General features: G+C 42.4%; 1 protein-coding gene across 2 annotated transcripts in view; it reads left to right on the top strand.

The window, feature by feature from the left end:
• Tshr (thyroid stimulating hormone receptor) overlaps window positions 1-22,707 on the top strand; it is a 126,224-nt gene that overhangs the window by 78,824 nt on the left and 24,693 nt on the right. The window contains exons 4-8 of one of the 2 annotated variants that reach the window (XM_045154535.1): window positions 453-527; window positions 5,164-5,238; window positions 6,764-6,841; window positions 9,066-9,134; window positions 14,621-14,722. In XM_045154535.1, the coding sequence (XP_045010470.1) occupies window positions 453-527; window positions 5,164-5,238; window positions 6,764-6,841; window positions 9,066-9,134; window positions 14,621-14,722 (399 nt within the window). The remainder of the gene's footprint in view (window positions 1-452; window positions 528-5,163; window positions 5,239-6,763; window positions 6,842-9,065; window positions 9,135-14,620; window positions 14,723-22,707) is intronic. The other variant, XM_004649366.2, reaches the window with a different exon arrangement.

The raw sequence follows: 22,707 nt of genomic DNA, 5'->3' as shown, positions 1-22,707 counted from the left end.
TACTGTCATCTGTCATGATTCACTCAGCCTCCTGCTGTGGCACTCTGTCCTGTCCAGGTCACTGGTTATTCTTAGTAATAAAAACGGCTGTCCTCAGCTGCCACCAAACCAATGGAGAGATTTTTCTTTTCTATCAAAATCTAACAGGGATTTAAAAAAAGAGAGACAATTACAAGCAATCAAAACTCTGAAACTACAATTGGGAGAAAAGAAGTCATAACTACAAATGGCCTGAGATCGAGTCCTTGATACAAGCAAGGTTTCTGAGTAGAAATCCTGTCCTATTCAGGAGCCAGAAGTAGTTTGTGGTTAATGGGGGACTCCTGGTAGCAACCATCCCTGCTCCACCTCGTAAGTGCATAGCTTCCTCATGAAACATGATTGAAGTTTCATCTTTAGGTAAAAACAGGAATGAGTGCACTTTGCTGATTATGCCCCTTGTCACTCTACAGAGAAATACGGAACACCAGGAGCTTAACTTACATAGACCCCGATGCCCTGGAAGAGCTCCCCCTCCTGAAGTTCCTGTGAGTATCAACTCCTCGTCCTTGAGGACTTTGGTCTTTTCATGAGTTTGGTGCTCTTGTCTGCCGGGAATAACCCTAGGATGATCCCGCTGTCAGTGGAATGCTGTATGGCTTGGCCAATTCACTTCTTGTGACTTCCCCTCTCTTCCTGGCAGGCAGGGTATCAGGTGATGTGGCTCCCATACTCAAAGCGTATCCGAAAAATTCAGTACGTCGTCATGCTGGGACGCGACTCCTGCTCCCAGAGACATTCAGGAAGAAGTGCTGTGACGGGCACAAAGCCTTTAAGTGTGGCATCACAGGACAAAACAGCAAAATTCAGAGAGCCAATTAGTTCATCTTATTTGCAAATTCAATATTGCTCTATTCGTATATATTAGAAATAATATTAGAGGACAGCAAAAACTATAAAGAATTAAATTTAATTTCTTGGGGTGGGGAGAGACAAAAATGAAAGATGATTCTTCTGCCTTGCTTTGGCAATGCCTTACAAACTGGGCATTAGCTCCACGTGGGAAGAGGCCAGGGCATCTTGCTTCTCCATTTCATCTTTATTTCCCGGCACGTAGTCAGAACATCAGGCAAACTGGTGTCTGATGGCCTGTGTATTGGCCTGCAGGCCCTTCTAGACACCAGCAGAACAACTTCCTTTCCTGCTTAACGCATTCTGACAATTATGAAACAGAAGCAGCATGAAGAAAATAAAGACCAACCTTAATCCCGAAGCCTAGAAATCATCACCATCAATATTCCAGTTCATTTCTATCCAGGCCTTTAATTTAAGTAAAAGTATATAACTGTAGACAGTTTATGAGCTAATTTTTAAGGATGAATAGGATTTATCTAGGAAAAGAAGGCACCAGGGCAGAAGAGGAATACGAAGGAATTGAGTACCATGATAAAGACAGGAGCATGAGGACAAGGGAAATGGTTTGGCGGATAAAGCACTCGCTGTGCAAGGGTGTCTGAGTTCGAATCCCAGAACCCCTGTGAAAGCAGACACAGTGGCACGAGTGTCGATGACCCAGTGCACCCACAGAAAGCGGGACAATGTCTCTCCAGCTAGCCCCGTGACCGCGGCTGCGAACAAGACCCTGCCGCAAAGAGGGTGAACAGCAGACGGATGCCAGAAGCTGCCCTCTAACCTCCGCACACACACTGTGACACGTGCACCCGAACTCAAGCACAGGAATGCACGCGTGTGCGCGCGCACACACACACACACACACACACACACACACACTGGGACATAAGACCATGGGGCTCACTTGGGGAGCTACAAATAGTTCCATTTTAAAAGGTGGAGGGGGAGATGCCAGGGACGGTAGGGTCATGTAATTGAAAGACATCTGGAGAACACACGAAATTCATGGGACAAGTCAGTTACCCTGCAATCACCCCTTTTCTGGATGGCCAGGCAGGTGGTTCAGAAGAGACATCTAAGAAGCCTGGGATGCTTGGAGTTTAAAGAGTAGAGAGGTCTTGACTCAAATCGAACCTGACTTTGCCAGCCCTCTGCCGTAACGGCCCTCACACGGCTCTGGTCTTTTCTTCCTTCTCTTGCTCATGAACTCCTCCGCCGTGGAACTAGTTGGCTCACTGGGCTTCAAACACACTCCACGGAGTGCTGCTGCTCACCTTTGTTATCTGGAATACCCATTGGCTCATTTTGACTTCTCTGGCCCCTGCTGCCTGTTGAAACCATACGCCTTCCTCTCTAGGAGTCAAGGCAGAATGTTGCCTTTGAACACGTGTCAGTGACACTAGAATCGTTTTATATGAGCAGACCTTTTAGTTTTTTTTCAAGGTACGGGTTCACTCTAAGCCCAGACTGACCTGGATCACACTCTGTGGTTTCAAATGACTCTACCTCTGACTCCTGAGTGCTGGGATTAAAGATGCCCAGCACCATGTCTGCCCCCTTTTTTTTCTTTTTTTTTTTAAATATTTTTTGTTTGTTTTTATTTATTTGAGAGTGTCAGAGAGAGAAAGAGGCAGAGAGAGAGAGAGAATGGGCGCGCCAGGGCCTCCAGCCACTGCACACTGCAAACGAACTCCAGACGCGTGCGCCCCCTTGTGCATCTGGCTAACATGGGTACTGGGGAATCAAGCCTCGAACCGGGGTCCTTAGGCTTCATAGGTAAGGGCTTAACCCCTAAGCCATATCTCCAGCCCTTTCTTTTTTTTTTAATTCCATAGCTACATTCTAGTAGCTACAGCAAATATGATACCAACTCAACCTGGGGCATCTGAAGACTTAGGGTTTTGTGTTGGTGATATTTTATGCACAGCTTTTAATCTTCACTTTTTTGCTCCTTTTTTACTATATGGCACAAGCTTTTCGGGGGAAAGACACTGTCTCTCAGATTCCTTTCCTTTCTAGACATTGTCTCAATGGTACTGCTGCATGCTCTTGGGTCACTGCTGCAAGAAAGTCATCCTTAGCTAAAGAACAATACAATAAAATATAGAGGAGGCTGACAAGATGGTTTAGTGGTTACAATGCTTGCCTGCAAAGCCTTAAGACCCAGGTTTGATTCCCCATTACACACATAAGCCAGATGTACACAGTGGCACGTGTCAGGAGTTTCTTTGCAGAGGCTGGAGGCCCTGGTGTGCCCATTCTCTCTTTCTATAAATAAGCCTCTTTCTCTTTCTTGCTCTCAAATAAAATACATAAATAATTTTTTAAAAATAGAGGGGTTTCTGGGCCTGAGTTACCTCACTTAGTATAATCCTTTCCAGATCCATCCATTTTCTTACAAATTTTATAACTTCATTTTTCTTTACCACTGGGTAGAACTCCATTGTGTAAATGTGCCACATCTTCATTATCCACTCATCAGTTGAGGGACATCTAGGCTGGTTCTATTTCCTAGCTATTGTGAATAAACATAATTGAGCAAGTATCTCTAAGGTAATGAGACAAGTCCTTAGAATATATGCTTAGGAGTGCTATAGCTGGGTCATATAGTAGATCTATTTTTAGCTGTCTCAGGAACCTCCACACTGATTTCCACAATGGCTGGACCAGATTGCATTCCCACCAACAGTGTAGAAGTGTTCCTCTTTTTCCATATCCTAGCCAGCATTTATGATCATTTGTTTTCATGATAGTAGCCAATCTGACAGGAGTGAGATGGAATCTCAGTGTAGTTTTAATCTGCATTTCCCTGATGACTAGGGATGTAGAACATTTTTTAGATATTTATATGCCATGTTTCTTCTTTTAAGAAGTCTCTATTTAGTTCCATAGCCAATTTTAATGGGGCTGTTTGATATATTATTTAATATTTTTAATTCTTTGTATATCCTAGATATTAATCCTCTATTATATGTATAGCTGGCAAAGATTTTCTCCCATTCTGCAGGTTGCCTCTTTGCTCTATTCACAGTGTCTTTTGCCAAAGGAAGGGTAGGACACCTTACAACATGCTCCTCCAGACACAAAATGGCCTGTATATCCATGACCTCACAGTGCCTGACACTACCTACATAAGACCATCATAACAGGAGGAAAAGATCATGACATCAAAATAAAAGAGAGACTGATTGAGAGGGGGAGGGGATATAATGGCTAATGGAGTTTCAAAGGGGAAAGTGGGGGGAGGGAGGGAATTACCATGGGACATTGTTTACAATTATGAGAGTTGTCAATAAAAAAATAAAAATAAATAAATAAATAAAATGACCTCACCTAAAAAAATAGAGGGGGCTGGAGAGATGGTTTATAGGTTATGGTGTTTGCCTACAAAGCCAAAGGACCTCAGTTCAATTCCCCAGGGCCCACATAAGCCAGATGCATAAGGTGGTGCATTTGCCTGGAGTGTGTTTGCAGAGGCTGGAGCCCTGGCAAGCCCATTCTCTCTTCTCTCTCCATCTGCCTCTTTCTCTCTCTCGTTCTCTCAAATAAATAAAATAAAATAATTAAAAATAGAGGGGATAGAGAGATTACCAGTGGTTAAGGTGCTTGCCTGCAAGGCCTAAGGACCCAAGTTCAATTCCTCAGTGCCCATGTAAAGCCAGATGTACAAGATGGCACATGAGCCTGGAGTCCATTTACAGTGGCTAGAGGCCCTGGCATGCCCATTCTCCCTCCTTCTCCCTCTCTGACTCTTTTTTTTTCTCTCTCTCCTTCTCACCCTCTTTCTCAAATAAATAAAATATAAAAATATTATTTGAAAAACAGGATTTGAAGGAGGAAGGCTGGCTTGGAATTGGTTCGTCATGTGTTCCTCTTCCATCCTCCTTTTACTTGAACATATACATACGATAGCTTCTGAATAGGTCTCTCTCTCTCTCTCTCTCTCTCTCTCTCTCTCTCTCTCTCACACACACACACACACACACACACACACACACACACACACACATATTGCTAGGAATCACACTAGGTTCTGACAATCCCTGAGCATTCTAAGCAGAGAACATGTTGCTTCTGGCTGACTCAACTGATTACACTTTGAAGGAACATCATCTCATCCCAAGGTTGGAACTCGCCCATAGTCACTGAGATATTATGGCGGAGTTGGGACTTGCTTCCAGAACCCAAGTTTTCAAACATGACCTTATTCTACTTCCTGTGTGTTAATTTTCTTACCTAAAATCTTCTCTTTCTTGTTTTCATATAATTTAGTGGCATTTTCAACACTGGACTTAGAGTGTTCCCTGATCTGACCAAAGTTTACTCCACGGATGTCTTCTTTATTCTGTGAGTATGCACAGCAAACAGTATTGGGTGTATTTTGTCTGTCACCGACAACTGGGGTGCAGCCATAGGAACTGGTGGAGGCTAAGTGGAGCAACTGTTTCAGTGAGGACCCAGTGGTCAGCATGACCGTGCAGATGGATGAGGTGAGGCAGGACTAAGGAATGGCTGGCTTACTGGCTGTGGCTCACTAGAGATGCTGGCAAGAATGGGGCCAGTGGAATGCTGGATTAGGAACTGGTTCAGGCTCAAGAGAGAATGGGAAGGGAAGAATTAGAGAAAAGAAGAAAGAGTGATGAAAACCAGTTCTTCAGAGACGTTTCACTGTTTAAAAAAGACAACAAAAATGTATCTCGGTATTTGTACAATTGGAAGAAAAGATTTGCAATGGTTGTTTGTTTGTGTTTCATTTTTCATAGCAACAAAACACCATAGTCTCATACATTCCTAATTCCTAGCCTTTATTTAATTTTCAAATGGAAGAAATAATCAAATGCTTACTGCTGGGAAAGATTTAATGATGGGGTTAATGATGACAATAGTACCTTACTTGTCAGAGTTTATAAGAGCTTTTCAAACACTTTCTTCTGTCTCACATTTGTTCTAATTGACCATTGTACAAGGCATAAATGGAAGTTATTGTTTTCTTCTTTTAAAAAATGATGATACTGAGGAACAGAAAATCCAAATGACTTTATCTGAGCAGAGGCTCATGGAGCAGTCATGAGCCTTGCTTTGGATTAACTGCTGGTATTCAAAGCCTGTAATACCAATCAGTTATCTTACATAATCATTCAGAAAAAAAGGCACACATGTAGAGAGAATTACAAAGGTTAACTTTATACCAGAGTCAATAAAATGTAGAAGAATTAGATCCTTGTTGAGTTTTTCTATAATAATAAAACTGATCACACTACTTTTTAGTTTAAAATATGAGTCCTCCAAGAATTAGTCTGGGGTTGGATATTTCCCCAGGAGTACCTGTCAAGCAGTTTCTCAAACATTTTAGTCACACTTCTGCAATGAAACCCATCACCCCTTCCTCCCGACCCTTCTGATGACACAGAAAACTCCAGTTGCTATGGACATAGCTTTGCAGACTCAAAAGTCCCTGAGATACATCTGCTTCCTCGAGGTGAGGAGTAAGCCAGAGACCTCAGCTCACTGTGTGCTTGAGAGTCTGAAAGGGCATCCAACTAGGACAGCTCTTGCCACCTCACATAAGCAGGAATTAAACAGGGTCAATGAGAGCCAGGTGTGGTGGCACACGCCTGTGATCCCCACACTCGGGAGGCAGAGGAAGGAGGATCGCAGTGAATTTGTGGCCACCGTGAGACTACATGGTGAATTCCAGGTCAGCCTGGGTTACAGCAAGACCCAACCTCAATAAACCAGAAAAAAAAAAAAGGTCAATGAAAAAAAAAAAATCTAAGACTAAGCCATATAGTTAAACTGAATATGTGCAATGAGAGCCTGTTTCCATGAAGAAAGCCATTTTCTCAAGTGTTTAAATCCCTTTCTCTTGCAGTGAAATCACAGACAACCCGTACATGACCTCAGTCCCTGTGAATGCATTTCAGGGGCTGTGCAATGAAACCCTGACGCTGTGAGTATGGCCAGTCTCCCCTCCGCTCCCCACCTCCAGAACAAGTGCATGTTGTTTGGGACTATTCTATCACCATTTATGTTATACACTAAAAGTATGCTAGAGTTTCACAGAAGCATACCGCCTTATCAGATGTACTCTATACTCTGCAAGGGGTTTCGTGTAATAAGTGTCTCCTCATGATGCAATATTCTATAGACCACAAAAAGCGGGATGCGATGATAAGACACCCAAAGTCCCTTATGGCGGGGGTGGGTACATTTGTTCTGTGAAGGGACATTCAGGCTGTTCAAGTTGTGTGGACTTGTGGTAAGCGTTCACTTCTGCAACCATGAGACACAAACAGGAAAACAGGGTTGGGGAGATGGGTCAGCTGTTAAAGGCACTCGCTTGCAAAGCCTGCCAGCCTGAGTTTGATGCCCCAGCACTCACATAAAGCCAGATGGGGCAGATGAGCAAAGTGACACACGCACCTAAAGTTTATTTGCAGTTGCAAGAGGTCCTGGTGAGTCCCCTCTCCCTCTCTCTCTCTCTCCCTCTCTCTTTCGCTCTCTCTCTCTCTCTCTCTCTCTCTCTCTCTCTCTCATAAATAAGTACATAAGAAGTAAAATAAGACATAGTCATACACATACATAAACCATGAAGCATGTCTATGTTCCAATAAAATTTTATTTATAAAAACAGACAATGGGTCAGATTTGGCCTGCAGGCCCCATGACAGAATTCCTTCTGTCCAAGATCTCCACTGTGCAGGGGACAAGCCCCTGCAGAGTAAGCGTACATACGTGACTGTCACAAGGTGGATGTGTTAGAGAATAGCACCACTGAGGGCTTTTGTATTCTTCAGTCACACATTCGCTCAAGAAATCACAAACTATTACTAGTTATTGGAAGGGGGTGTTAAATAGAAAGCTGCATTTTTCAGTATTTCTGTTCTGCTCTTTGGATGTTTAAAAAACAAAACAAAACAGTGGGCTGGGCGTGGTGGCACACACTTTTAATCCCAGCACTCGGGAGGCAGAGGTAGGAGGATCGCCAGGAGTTCAAGGCCACCCTGAGACTCCATAGTGAATTCCAGGTCAGCCTGAGTTAGAGTGAGATCCTACCTCAAAAAAAAAAAAAACACTGAGTTAGGGTAGTCACAAAATGTGCTAATGGAGAAGAGAGAACAAAAGTACAAAAGATAAACTCACGGGGCATGGTGGCACACACCGTTAATCCCAGCACTCAGGAGGAATAGGTAGGAGGATCACTGTGAGTTCAAGGCTACCCTGAGACTACATAGTGAATTCCAGGTCAGCCTGGGCTACAGTAAAAACCTACCTCCAAAAACCAGAAAAAAAAAAAAAAAAAAAAGGTAAACTAACTTGGGCTGGGAGGTCGGTCAGTGAGTGAAGTGCATGCCTCAGGAGCGCGAGGGCCTGACCCCAGTGCCCGTGGAAAGATGTGCAGCGTGGGCCTGCGATCCCCGCCCCGGGGAGGCACAGACAGCAGGATCTCAGGGCTCACTGTCCAGCCAGCAGAGCCTAATGGCTGAGCTCCTGCCAATAAGAGACTCTGTCTTAAAACGAAGTGGTAATGTTCCTGAGGGTAACGCGCAAGGTTATCTTTTGGTCTCTATATGTGAGCACGCATGCATACACGTGCACACACAGAAGATAATTCTCCAAGTAAGCAGAGAACTTCACTCCTTGTGTCAGCCACAAAGTACAGTTAGGGCTAACTCTGCAGATTTCGCTCTATTTTCAGTCCCGCTGTCATGTTCAGGCCTGCTGTTTGTTTTTGTTGTTGTTTTTCGTTCTTGTTGTTGTCCTTTGTTTTGTTTTGATTTTAACCTGGATTATCAACTAAATTCCCTGACTCAGGTCACATCACATTCTTTATCTTACTAGAGTCTAAGCCTGGAGAATTGTGCTTCAAGCTGGCAAATATTATCTCACAGCCCATGCTGACACTGTTAAGTTTTCTTGTGGGGTGCATGCGGAAGATCTGTGAAATTTTATGCATGTTTCTGATGCAAAAGATAAAGTCAAGCCACTCCAAAAAAAAAAGCGCAGTGGCATAAATCATAGGCCACTTACTTTTTTTCTTCTCACTCATTCATTCGCTCATTCAGTGCTGGGGATCCAGTCCATGGCCTTGCACAAGCTAAACAAGTGCTGTACCATTGAGTTGCCTTCCTAGCCACGGGCCATTAACTTTTCTCTCCTTCTGTCGCCTATAGGAAATTATACAGCAATGGCTTCACTTCGATCCAAGGACATGCCTTTAATGGGACAAAGCTGGATGCTGTGTAAGTTGAGGGTAAACATGGAAATGGCCAACTTTCCCCACACTCTGCTCTCAGCACAGATTCCACCCAGTGGGTCAGAATTCTGCTGAGACAGTCTATCAAAGTATCTCTCAATTCCAGAGTCATTGTGTCAGAGGTGTGGAACTAATGCTAAGGAAGTCACCAAGGAGCACCTGAAGTGGACACTTCCATTGGCTCCAATTCTAAATCCCCAAACATCCATCCTCACTAAATGGGAAACCACGGTGTCACCTTCAGCTGCCTTGGGGGGTGTTCATCTATGTACATAAAGTGAAAGGGTATCTTTGCACCGAGTTGTCAAAAAGAAAGTTACTCATTTAGTCATTTTTGTTTGTTTGTTTTTTGTTTTTCGAGGTAGGGTCTCACTCTAGCCCAGGCTCACCTGGAATTCACTATTAGTCTCAGGGTGGCCTCGAACCCATGGCGATCCTCCCCCTCCCCCACCCACCTCACAACTGCTGGGATTAAAGGAGTGCGCCACCATGCCCAGCATTTTTTCATGTTTTGATTTATTTTTTCATACATAGATGTTGCGTTTGCTCATATACCTCACATTACCCTCCCTTATCCCCTTAGCCCCACAGGATGCCTTCTATACCTAGTCCTTTTTGACTTGTTTTGAAGAAAGCTAATAGTTTACATTTGATTCACTCAGAAGTAACTGAAAATCCACATTCAACTTTTTTTTTCTTTGCAAAAGCTAAATAACAGCCCAAACAGCTGAAGCAGCAAATGACATCTTTGTGTCTGATTTGATTTGTAACACTGAGCTGGACAGATGGTTCAGCGGTTAAGACCCGTGCCCGACTGGTAACCCTTTTGAATATTCCCTCAGCAATCATATATTTTTCAGTTCCAGGTGTTCTGGGTTCTCTTTCCTCCAGAACACAACTGTTCGTTTCATAGAGCTACTTGTCACTTGCTCATTTCTGTAATTTTATTAGTTTACTCCTCCCTTATGTTATCCCTTCATCATTGTTTCACTTTCCAGAAATGATCATGACACAATCTTGAATGCTTAAACTCTATTGGGCAAGCATACAAACTGGGAAAGGGTCATTTTAGAATAGCTTCTGATTCAATAGATTCAGACGGCCTATGGGATGCTAGTTTCTAGAATACTCTCCCATGATGCTGATGCTCCTGGCCTGTGAACCGGTTTTAGGTCAAGAAGTTGTACCACTGTGTGCAGTGGCCCTGGATGGAAAGGAATACACTTAGGTGGAGTGGGTCTGGTTTCTGCTCTTCTTTTTGGGCTGGGCAGTAGGTTCTGGAATGATTCCATAGTTTTAAAAGACAAACAGGTAGCAAGTTCTGAAGTGCTTATACTTAGATAAAGTTCTCAGAGTTCTGTCTGAGGTAGAGCCTCACCCTTTGCCAGGCCTTTTGGCTTCCTGCCAAGTCTTCACACAGTGAAGAGTTGAGAGTGTCATTTTCTTGATTGTAAGGTCGGTACAGGGTTATCATGGTTTGAGTTCAGTCCTTACTTTAACTATATAATCACAGAGAAAGCTTTAAAAGATGCCACAAAGATCTCTTGAGTTCTTATGCATGCAAGTTGTTGCAGACCTGTACCAGGACACAGTCCTTCACTTGGCTCTCAGCACGGCTCTTGCGGTCCTGTAGTGTGCAGCACAAATGTGAACAAGGAACGCGCTCCCTGCCCACACTAAAAATCACAAGGATCAGTGATTAGGGGAAATGCAGCCAGTCCAAAATAGCCATTTCAGAATGAAAATACTCAAACACTAAATATCTGAAGACATTGATCCCCTGTCTTGGCAATACCAACTTTATCTAGCTTTAGTCTATAATTTTTGAAATATCTACATTTGATTTATTTATTTATTTACAGAGAGCAAGAGAGACAGAGAAAGAGGAGAGATTGCAGCCACTGCAATCAAACTCCAGACACTTGTGACACCTAGTGGAAATGCGCAACCTTGCACTTGCCTCACCCTTGTGCGTCTGGCTCACATGGGATCTGGAAAGTAGAATATGGGTCCTTAGGCTTCACAGGCAAGTGCCTTAACCGCTAAGCCACCCTTCAGCCCCAGCCCTTGATGTTAATGTTATACAAATCCCACCAAATACTTTCCTTGTTGATGGAGCTATTCCAATCCTAGCAATTCAAGCTTTCTGTGGGGTATTGGGACATCTTACAATAATTATGAAGTTTGTAGATGCTTAGAGTATAAATATTTCAAAACATAATCAGCCTGTTGTAGTTGGGGCCTCAGGATTTTAGCATTGAAACAACAGAGAAGCATGTTAGCAAAGATGGTGTAGAAACAAAACTTTCATCAGAGAGACAAGAGCCGGGAATAGGGCTCTTGAATTCATCCCATGCACCTGAGTCTTGCCTCTCAAGGATTCTGTAGGAGTGAGAAAAATGACCCTAAACCTGCATTTCTCAAACATCACAAGCAAAACATTTTAAAGCCCAAGATAAGTGGTATGTTTCAAATTGTTCCTTTGTCCTATCACATGGCACTCAGTCACGCTCAGTTATTGTTTGAAGGAGACCACTTTAGGCAATACTTCTGATTTTGAGGTCCATAGAGCAATGGAGTGCATCTTTAGCTGTTATAAGACACAGAAAGGAGAGACTGGAACAATGTAAAATTAATAACCAACAAGCAAACATCAAACTTTTGTAGTTTAAGTCCAGTATCACAACCAGTGACTGACAATCTTTGGATTTTTTATTTCATCCCGCCAGTTGGGCTGAGTAGCCAGGAAAACTTCCATCCCTAGCCAACAGCCTCCCTGGTAGCCCTTGCACTGTCCTGGTATATCTTTGGGTCTCCATGTAAACCACAGTCCATCTTCCAAAGGCTCTTCCAGCCGATTCATGAGGGTCATCATGCCCTGCCTGTATACCATATCTCTGCAGCAACTCCTGAAACCATATGCATTTCGTGATGACTCCCTGTATTTTTCATGTTTCCAAAGCCAATACCAGGTGTACAGGACACAGCCATTTTCTTAATTCAGGGAGGAAAAAGCACATTCCTTCCCCAGTCAACTCTTTCTAAAAGAATTTGTATTTCTATCATAGTCTTTCTTCAGGCATCCTTTCCATTGTTTTAATGTAAAGAAGTTGGACCATCTTCCTTAAGATTGTTAATGTGTTTGATAATAATAGCTCTAGCATGTAGTTTCTGGGCTGGTAGTTTTAAACTTGTTTGAGTTTTCCTAACTTAAAATTTTAAATCTCTGAGTCTCATATCTTTAACCAAGCACATCAGTACATTACCAACTTAACCTGTTCAAACTCTCTGGCATGGGCAGCAGAATGCAGCCAGTATCCCAGTTCCAACAAGGTTTTCTGTAGTCTTTCCTTCCCCTTAGAAAGTTCATAAGCCAAGCCGGGCGTGGTGGTGCACGTCTTTAATCCCAGCACTCGGGAGGCAGAGATAGGAGGATCACCGTGAGTTGGAGGCCACCCTGAGACTCCATAGTGAATTCCAGGTCAGCCTGGACTAGAGTGAGACCCTACCTTGAAAAACCACCAAAAAGTAAAAAAAAAGAAAGTTCATAAGCCAAGCCTCTAAGCTCAATTCTCTCTGCACTTATCATTTTTAAACTCTCATCATAATAGTACGTAATACTTGGCTTACTGAAGGTGTCTTCATTGTAAACACCAAATTTCCCATTCCTCCAAAACAAAAGTTCCAAACAAACAAAATCCAGGGGCTGCAGAGATGGCTTAGCAGTTAAGCACTTGCCTGTGAAGGCTAAGGACCTCAGTTCAAGGCTCTATTCCCCAGGACCCACGTTAGCCAGATGCACAAAGGGGCGCACGCATCTGGAGTTTGTTTTCAGTGGCTGGAGGCCCTGGTGCGCCCATTCTCTCTCTATCTGCCTCTTCCTCTCTGTATGTCACTCTCAAATAAATTAGTAAAAATAAACAAAAACATCCACATGATCAGATTCGTCTCAGCATTCTATCCTACTCCTTGGTACCAATTCTGTAGTAGACAGCTTCAGAGCACTGAGATGAACTTTCAGACCAGGCACAGTTACAGAGGAAGGGATTTATTAAAGACAGAGGGGAAGCTCCATAATGGCAGAAAAAGCTGGCCGCCTTTCACAGGTCCAAACAAAGAGAAGAAAGCCACAAGCCAGCACCAAAAAACAAGCAAGCAAGCACACTACAGGAGCTCTGGAGAGAGCTCAGACACTTTGTATGTCTTTATACTGAACTTCCAAACCCACCACCACATCTTAGGGATGGATTCTAAGATTCACCCAGTGATGACACCACCTCCAGCTAGGAGGCTGCAGATCTAAATTACAAACTTTAATAAAATCCTGAACATATTGGGAACCATCCATTTAAACAACCACATCTGAGTTTAAATCCCCAGCACCCATGTAAAGCCAGATGGACTAAGTGGCACATGTGTCTGAAGTTTGTTTACCCTGGCATGCCCATACACATTCATTCTGTGTGTGTGTGTGTGTGTGTGTGTGTGTGTGTGTGTGTGTGTGTGTGTCTTTGTCTCTTGTCTGTTTCTCTTCTTCCTTGCAAATAAATAACAAAATAAAATATTTTAAAATGTATCTGGCACCAGAAAATAATGAGGTCATGTGGGAGGAAGGGCTCACCTCAAAACTCAGAACTTTCAGACAGTAATCACACCAATAAATGGTGTGATTCAGTGAGATCAGAGCTCACTTTTGCAGCAAGGCAATCCAAGACCTTCAAATGAGAACTCCATGGTGGTTATTACGTTTCAATAACTGGTGTTGCCAAGCACCACATGTTCTCTCTCATATGTGGTCCTAGCTACAGATGATCGGGCTTCTGCGTGAGAAGGAAAATACTTGGTAACAGAGGCCAGTAAGTTAAAAAGGAGACATAAAGGGAAGAGAAAGGAAGGGAGGAGGATACTTAATAGGTTGATATTGTTTATATGAAAGTACAATGATTGTAATGGGGAGGTAATATGATGGAGAAGGGAATTTCAAAGGGGAAAGTGTGGGGAGGGAGGGAATTACCATGGGATTTTTTTTATAATCATGGAAAATGTTAATAAAAATTTTAAAATTTAAAAAAAAAAAAGAACTGGGGTTGAAGTTAGGCGTGGTATTTTTCACCATTTTGCTTCAAAGCCTCTTCTGTTCATGTTTACCATCCTGGTTCTGCCTGGAGAACCTGCAACCGAGTGCTGGGATTAAAGGCGTGCGCCACCACGCCGGCTCAGGTTACCCTCTTTTGTCCACTCTGCCACAGCCCCACCCCACTGAGGAGCTCTCAGTAGTCGCTATGGGGTCACGAGCACCAGAAAGTCTCTTTGGGGGGTGACGATGCCACCGAATACTTCTTCCCACTCTCTTTCTGTTCCCTCTTCAGCAAGGTTCCCTGCACGTTTGAGTGCCTGTTATCAGTTTTCTTTAGTTTTCTTTAGATCAGCAGCCTCTGATCTTCCGCTTTAACGAGTTGTGTGTGTCCTCAGTGCCTGTGGTCACCCCCCTGGAGGAGGTTCTCAGCTAGCAGTGAGAGCAGCACTCATATTTAACCCACCACCTTCCCCGCAATGTTTCCTGGGTCCTCACAGGTGAGACATAGGTGACTCGTCTCGTGCTAGGCATGTGGCTTTGTGTTCTTATCATTCTCAAAGGTCTTGAGTCTCCCCAGTACTTGATGCCATCTGTACAGACCAGGTTCTCTAACCAAGAGTGTGAGCATCATTCATCGCAGATGATAAACATAGGAATGTACAGTGGTTTTTGATGAGTATAACCTCTCCGTTTAATGAAAGAACAGTGAAGGCTTCTCTCTAGGGCCTGTGACTTTCCAAGCTATAGGATTTTGACTTTTCAGTACCACTTATGAATTCCCTCCCAGTGAGCCGGCCTCATATCCAATCATCAGAGCGCAGTGATGACCACCATAATTTATGTGCCACCACAGCACCAGTGGGCACATCTTGCCTGGCTGCTTGATTCTATAGTTTTCAGAAAAAGAATAATTTTTATTCCAGATTCTCCCTAGCTTTTGTGATAAAAGAAGAGGGAAAGGATTCCCAAAATATGTTCCTTAAATTCTCTTTCCATTGTAAATTAATAAATGTCATTTTAAAAAATTCATGGGGGCTGGAGAGATGGCTCAGTGGTTAAAGTGCTTGTCTGCAAAGCCAACAGACCCAGGTTCAATACCCCAGTACTCACATAAGCCAGATGCACAAAATGGTACATGTGTCTGGAGTTTGCTTGTAATGGCTGAAGGCCCTGGTGTGCCATTCTCTATATATATCTATCTTTCTCTCTCTCTCTCTTTCTAATAAATAAATTATAAGCCAGGCATGTCAGTGTATGCCCTTAATCCCAGCACCAAAAAAAAATTATAAGATAGGTGTGGTGGTGCACGCCTTTAATCCCAGCACTTGAGAGGCAGAGGTAGGAGAATTGCCATGAGTGCAAGGCCAGCCTGAGAATACATAATAAATTCTAGGCTCACTTGGTCTAGAGTGAGACCCTACCTCTAAAAATATTTTATTTATTTATTTATTTATTTTATTTATTTTTTTTATTTATTTATTTGAGAGCGACAGACACAGAGAGAAAGACAGATAGAGGGAGAGAGAGAGAATGGGCGCGCCAGGGCTTCCAGCCTCTGCAAACGAACTCCAGACGCGTGCACCCCCTTGTGCATCTGGCTAACGTGGGACCTGGGGAACCGAGCCTCGAACCGGGGTCCTTAGGCTTCACAGGCAAGCGCTTAACCGCTAAGCCATCTCTCCAGCCCTAAAAAAAAAATTTTTTAAATGCCGGGTGTGGTGGTGCAGACCTTTAATCCCAGCACTTGGGAGGCAGAAGCAGGTAGATTGCTGTTAGTTAGAGGCCACCCTGAGATTACATAGTGAATTCCAGGTCAGCCTGAGCTAGAGTGAAACCCTACCTCAAAAAAAAAAAAAAAAAAATCATGATCTGATTAAAACAACAATATAGCTTGATGCTACAGTGTTTTAAAGAGAACAAGGTGAATTACCAGTATGCAGGAGGACATGCAAAGCTTCCCACATAACTCTTTATTCCAGTACCATGTCTGGTCTGTTATTTCACTGACTGAACACTTCTTTGGGAAATATTATTTCTAAGAGAATGAATATTTTTCCTAGTCTCAACCTTGATAGCGAATGTTTCACTTCTTGCCACAAAAATATGAGGGGGTTCCACTCTACCAACAGCCAAATTATTCAGTGCACACCAGCTAGACGTTGTCTTAATTCAGTTCTGACACCATCTACCAGAAGCTAACATCAGATCACATAGGTTAAGGGCTCACTCCTATGAGACTGCTCCCACTTCAGATGCCATGCTGATAGCAAGCCCTAGGTTACAACCTGTGTTCTTTCAAGTCACGGGTTTCAACCCTCTCTTCATATCAGTTAGGTAGAACCACTCACATAACCTATGGAAACACTTCATTTGTATTAAAATATATGAAAAGGGAACATCCTGATGGAAGAGATGTATTGGGCAAAGCACGGACGTAGGAAAACGCTCTCTTCAGGAGTAACCTGCATGTGTTCAGCTATCTGGAAGCTTGTCTGGCCCCTTGCTTTCTGGCTTTTTATGGTGAATTCATTATATTGGCACAGTGAATCCTAACATTTGGCAACTGCTAGTAAAATCAACCTTCAACACGTTTCCTCTCCCCAATTTAACAAGGTTTGCTCTAGAGGTAGCTGTGGAGATTTTAATAAGTAAACATTTAAGATCATCTGATGGCATTTTAAAATTTAACCCATGAAGAAAGTGTGCAGACACTCTTCCCACCAGCTTCCTCAGATTGCATCATGGGCCCTGTGAAGTCTCAAAAGATGGACTGACCATGGGATTTAATTCACTGATGCTTCTTTCACTTATCCTAGCCACTGAAACTATCTCTTGGAATACAAGAAAGAAATTAATGTTCCATTTTCTTTTTTCTTTCTTTCTTGCTTGCTTTCATTTTGAAGCAGGGTCTCACTCCAGTTCAGGCTGGCCTCAAACTCATGGTGGTCTTCCTACCTCAGCCTCCCGAGTGCTGGGATCAAAAACATGAGCCACCATACCCAGCTTCAGTGCTCCATTTTTAATTTAATTTAATTTAATTTCTTGATATTTTAATGCTAAATAACAAAGTTATTTGAAAGAGTTCAACAATTAAGATAATATTTCTCAGTTAATAATCAGTTGCTCCTTGTTTTTTAAATGTCTACATTAGAGGTCAGCAACCAATTTCTGGAAAGGGGACAGGGAGAAAATTTTTTGGCCTATGTGGGGCATAAATCTCATCTGCCATTGTAGTATGCAATCTGGAATAGGCATCACATAAATGAATATGACTATGCTTCTATAACACCTTATTTTCAAAATAAATCAAAGTCATGATTTGGAGAATCATAGATAGAGTATCTTTGATGTAGATAAATTTTCATTGAAGTTGACCATTGTGTCTTTCTCTAAATTCCTGGTAAAGAGTAAAGGATAAACATGGGATAAAGATAAGAAATATGGGCTGGAGAAATGGCTTAGTGGTTAAGACACTTGCCTGCAAAACCAAAAGACCCAGGTTCAATTCCCCAGGACCTACATAAGCCAGATGCACAAGGTGGCACATGCATCTGTAGTTCATTAGCAGTGGTTGGAGGCCCTAGCATGCCCATTCTTTACCTCCCCCCCTCTCATAAATAAGTAACAAAATAGATCAGAAATGTCTGGATAAAAATATTTCAGGGTAAGAAAGTTCAGGTCCAGTCATAATGGAAAACAAGTCAGTATGCCTAGTCTGTATTATGACTCCAACTGGAAAATTGGTCCCATCTATTACTTATCCTCTCTAAGCTTCTAAATCCTGGTTGATGGAAACTTGTTCTTTCCTAGACTTAAGCAGTCCAGTAAAAGGTACCACATAAATCCAATGACCAGTCAAGTACATGGCCATTTTAAGGAACCCCCCAAGGACTAAGCTGTATGTAAAGGAAAAGAGGTCAAGTTTATGTAGTCATTATAAAATAGTATCCACTTTGTGTTTCTAATGTAAAACTGTTGCTTCTGCTCATGGCATTTATTGTGTTTTCAAACCAAGTAAACAATCAATCTTCTACAATTCATGCTACTAGGGTTCGAAGGTTGCTTGCAGCATGTTATCAAATTGGCAATTTCTCTAAAATGTGTTCAGAGGTCTCTAGGTTCGAGTTTAAATAATTTGTCATCCAAAATAGCTATCATCTACCACATGGCAATTTGCTGAAAATTAGCAGGCTTGACCTCAATTACACCCATTGTTTTAGTGTAGCTGAGTAATATTACTACAGCCAAACTGGACAAATTCCATGCTGAGGACAAGTTCTGGTGCCTCAACAGCATTAAGCACTTGGTTAGATGTTTGTGAACATCAGGGCAGATGAGTGAAAGCCCATCACCCCATGATTCCACATGGAGCCAAGGACATCATCATCACTCAGACGTGAAATAATAACAGTACAAGAGAAGTTGAAGTGCTCGCTCTCGGTCACAGGTCACAAGTTCGTTCTCTGGCACCTCTTTTCCCATCCTTGCTCTACACAATCTCCTGGAGCTATATTGTGTCTCACACAATGTCTGATTTTTGGAATCGAATTTTCTATTATCAATCAAATGGATTAGTGACTGACAGTAAATATTTGGGGGAAAACATTTTGATGTGTTAAGAAACTTTCTAAGACACTAATCATTATGAATATGGAAGTCAACACAATTAATGTGCTAATTAGCATCACACATTAGCTGATTAGATACAACACACCACAGCGTGGTGCACTGGGAAAAGATGACGACAGAGAAGATTATGGGATTAAGCAGGCTACTATTTCTCATGAGTATTTGAACAGCTTGTAGGATATGCTCCAAGGATAGCTTTATTTTCCGTAGGCTTACTGAAATCTTGAGCACTCTCTCACCTGTTACTGTTTTTAAACAAGTGTCCTGATTTTTGCAGCCAATGGGATTTCCATAGCACTATCCAGCTTCCCTTTAGACTAATGTGAGAGCTAAGCAGTGGATCCCTGTAATTTTCTGAACAAAAAGAGCCATAGAGCCATGAGAAAGAAACACGGTTCCTCATAGAAGTGTTCCCATGTGAAGGTCACAACATAACCAGGTGCCAACCCAAGTTTTCTCTATAAAAGAATTATGAAGAAACAAGCTGAAATTCCATCTTAGAGCTGAAATATATCCTTACACTCCTCAGAGACCAAAGCTCAACAGCAATTGCAAGTTCCCTCACCGAGGCATATCATATGCCTCACTTCAACACAGAGCATTTCCACCTAAATGCTGCATGGGGGCTTCCCTGTCTTTAACTTATCCAGAAACCAGGCTTTCATGTGTTCATCAAGCAAGTCCATTGAAAGACAGCTTTGTGTCAACAGTGAGTCAACAGAGAGTGCACACAAATACACTACACATAATACTGAGTATGTCAATTTGGTACTTTTCCCACCTCAATCCTGACCATCACCATTTTTCAACTGCATTGTTCTTGCCTAATTGTGAGATATGCCTTTACTTTCTTATTGCTTAAGATATATCTTACTTTCTTATTGCTGGGACAAAATATCCAACCAGAAGCAGCTTAGGGGAGGAAAGAGTTCTTTTCAGCTTACAATTCTAGAAGGGAGGATCCATCATGGTGGGAAAAGGTGGCAGGAGCAAACAGTCAGTGACACATCATCACATCAGGAGGGAGAACATAGAGAGGCAGAACAGCAAGCGGGGCCAGACTAAAAAGTGGAAAATAAAGAACCTCAAGACCAGCCCCAAGTGACACACTTCCTCCAGCAAGGGTCCACCTCCTAAAGGTTCTACAAACTTCCTGCACAGCCCTACCAACTGAGGATTAAGCACTCAAAGACATGAATCTTAAAATCCTTTATGCTCTTCTCCTTATAAAGAATGTTGTATACTCATCTTCCTATAAAATAATCACTGTCTAGAATAGGTTTCCATTTATCCTACCAAGATTTGTGATTGATTTACCCAAGCTGTTTATAGCATATGCATTCCAGAGGAATCAGAGTAAATCATTGTCAAAAAAAAATTCTCAAAAAATGTTCTGAGATGATTTGGGCTGGTGTGAGTACTTTCTTCCTGGAGGCTAAAGCCTCTGAATCTATCATTCTTCACCTGACTCCCTTAGTTCCAGATGGAATGTGGGAGGAGAAATCTGAAGCCATCATTCAGAGCTAAACAAGGTTACTCTTAACAACGCAAAGGGCACTCTCAGGTAGGCAGAAGCAGAAGGGCATGAGTTCTCAGCCAGCCTGGGCTACACAGCAAAATGCTGTCTCAAGACAAAAATGGCAAAAGGCAGAGTGATGGGTTCATTTTTAAGCACCTAATTATATCTAAGTGGCTGAGTACCTCAACAACCATGTTGGTGGCCAAGAGCCCAGCCTTCTGCAAGACCAGTTCATCTCCGTTCACGTTGGCTGCACCTCAAGCTACATTCTTTTTCCCCTCCTGGACTCTGGCTGGCTTTCCCAGCTTGAAGTCTTCTGCAGCATTTCTGGTAAACTACAATGCTTATCACCCAGTCTCCTCATCCCTGGGAGCATATTAAATATCAGATGAAAACACTGTAGAGTTGGACAAGCAATAATTTAGTTTTACAATAATTTCTAATGATTAGAGTAAGCATATTTTCACTTATGAAAAGATGAAGAGAAAAACCTGGGATGAGCTTACCAGCTCTGATTTTCAATCATGAGCAGAACACAGTCTGTAGGCTATGGGTTCCAAAGAACACAGAAAGAGTTCAAACCAGCATGGTCCTTATGCCCAACTTGGTTGTAATTTTACAAAATTGTGCTCTTCAAGATCATTTCTCCAGTTGTTTTCTTACCCTCTCTAGCTATGACTGAATGAAGAATTTGCATGGATGTAAGGGGTTGGAAGAATCAAAGTATGAAGAAGTAAATACCACAATTGGAAACTTACATGGCAGCAATCCATTGGAAATATATCTGCTGCTTTAGCATCTTAGATGTCTGAACAAACAAGAAATTATCAGATGTTATAACACCCTCTGTTATAGTTCAGATCTAGGCTGTCCCCAAAGGCTCATGTACTAAAGCTGTGGTCTTCAGACAGGTGCTATTGGTAGAGGCAAGAAGTTTTAAGAGGTGAAAACTAGTGAGAGGAAGTTAATTTATTGGGGCCATGCCTTTGAAGGCAATCTTGGGACTCCAGGCCCTTCTTCCTCATAATCATAAGATAAACAGCTTCCTCTGCCACATGTCATGTGGCTCCAAACAATGCGCAAATAATCATGAACTGAAACCTCCAAAACTGTGAGCCAAAGTAAGCCATTTTATATACTTACATTGATTATATCAGTTACTTTGTTACAGAAAGCTGACCAACACACTCTGGAACCTGTATATCCAGCCCCTATCTACAGAATCTATGTCTGGGCTTAACTCTAAACCAGCTCCCTGACTCCTCATTGCCATCAGGAAGGTCAATTGGCCAAATGTCACTTCTTCACATGATAAGACCTTTTTTGATCTTTTTAACTTTTTAAAATTTCTATTTATTTATTATTTGAGAGAGGCAAGGAGCAGATAGAATAATCACACCAGGGCCTCCAGCCATTGCAAACAAACTCCAGACACATATGCTAGCTACCTTGTACATCTGGCTTACATGGGTCCTTGGAAATAGAACTCAGGTCCTTAGGCTTCATAGGCAAGCACCTTAACCACTAAGCCATTATTTTTCATTATTTTTTCTTTAAAGAAAAAGTATCACCCTGGAAACCTGAAAGTATCTATCTTACTGTCTTGAGGGAAAGATATGTCAATTTATTTATTTGCTCATTCATAATTCCCATTCCATAACCAGCAATACAGCAATGAACATGGCACTGGATATGTAGCAATGAACAAGACATAGAACTTAGGCTGGAGAGATGGCTCAGCAGTTAAAGGTGCCTGCTTACAAAACCTGATGGACTGGGTTCAACTCCTCACTGCTCATGTCAAGCCAAATGCACAAAGCAACGCATGTATCTGGAACTGATTTGCAGCGGCAGCTTGTCCTGGCACACTCCTTACCCTCCCCCCTCTCTCTGCTTGGAGAAAATAAAAATACTTTTTTTTTAACTTTTTTGTCCATTTTTTATTTATTTGAGAGCTACAGAGAGAGAGAGAATAGGCATGCCAAGGCCTCCAGCCACTGCAAACGAACTCCAGACGCGTGCACCCCCTTGTGCATCTGGCTAACGTAGGTCCTGGAGAATTGAGCCTCGAACCGGAGTCCTCAGGCTTCAGAGGCAAACGCTTAATGGCTAAGCCATTTCTCCAGCCCAAATAAAAAAAATTTTTTTTTAACATATTTTTTTTTAATTTTTTTTAACTTTATTTATTTATTTATTTATTTGAGAGCGACAGACACAGAGAGAAAGACAGATAGAGGGAGAGAGAGAGAATGGGCGCGCCAGGGCTTCCAGCCTCTGCAAACGAACTCCAGACGCGTGCGCCCCCTTGTGCATCTGGCTAACGTGGGACCTGGG

This window comes from Jaculus jaculus, chromosome 7, assembly GCF_020740685.1.
Source record: "Jaculus jaculus isolate mJacJac1 chromosome 7, mJacJac1.mat.Y.cur, whole genome shotgun sequence".
Taxonomy (NCBI): Eukaryota; Metazoa; Chordata; class Mammalia; order Rodentia; family Dipodidae; genus Jaculus; species Jaculus jaculus.
The sequence above is the reverse complement of the archived record's forward strand: the minus strand, read 5'-3'. Positions and strand labels throughout refer to the sequence as shown.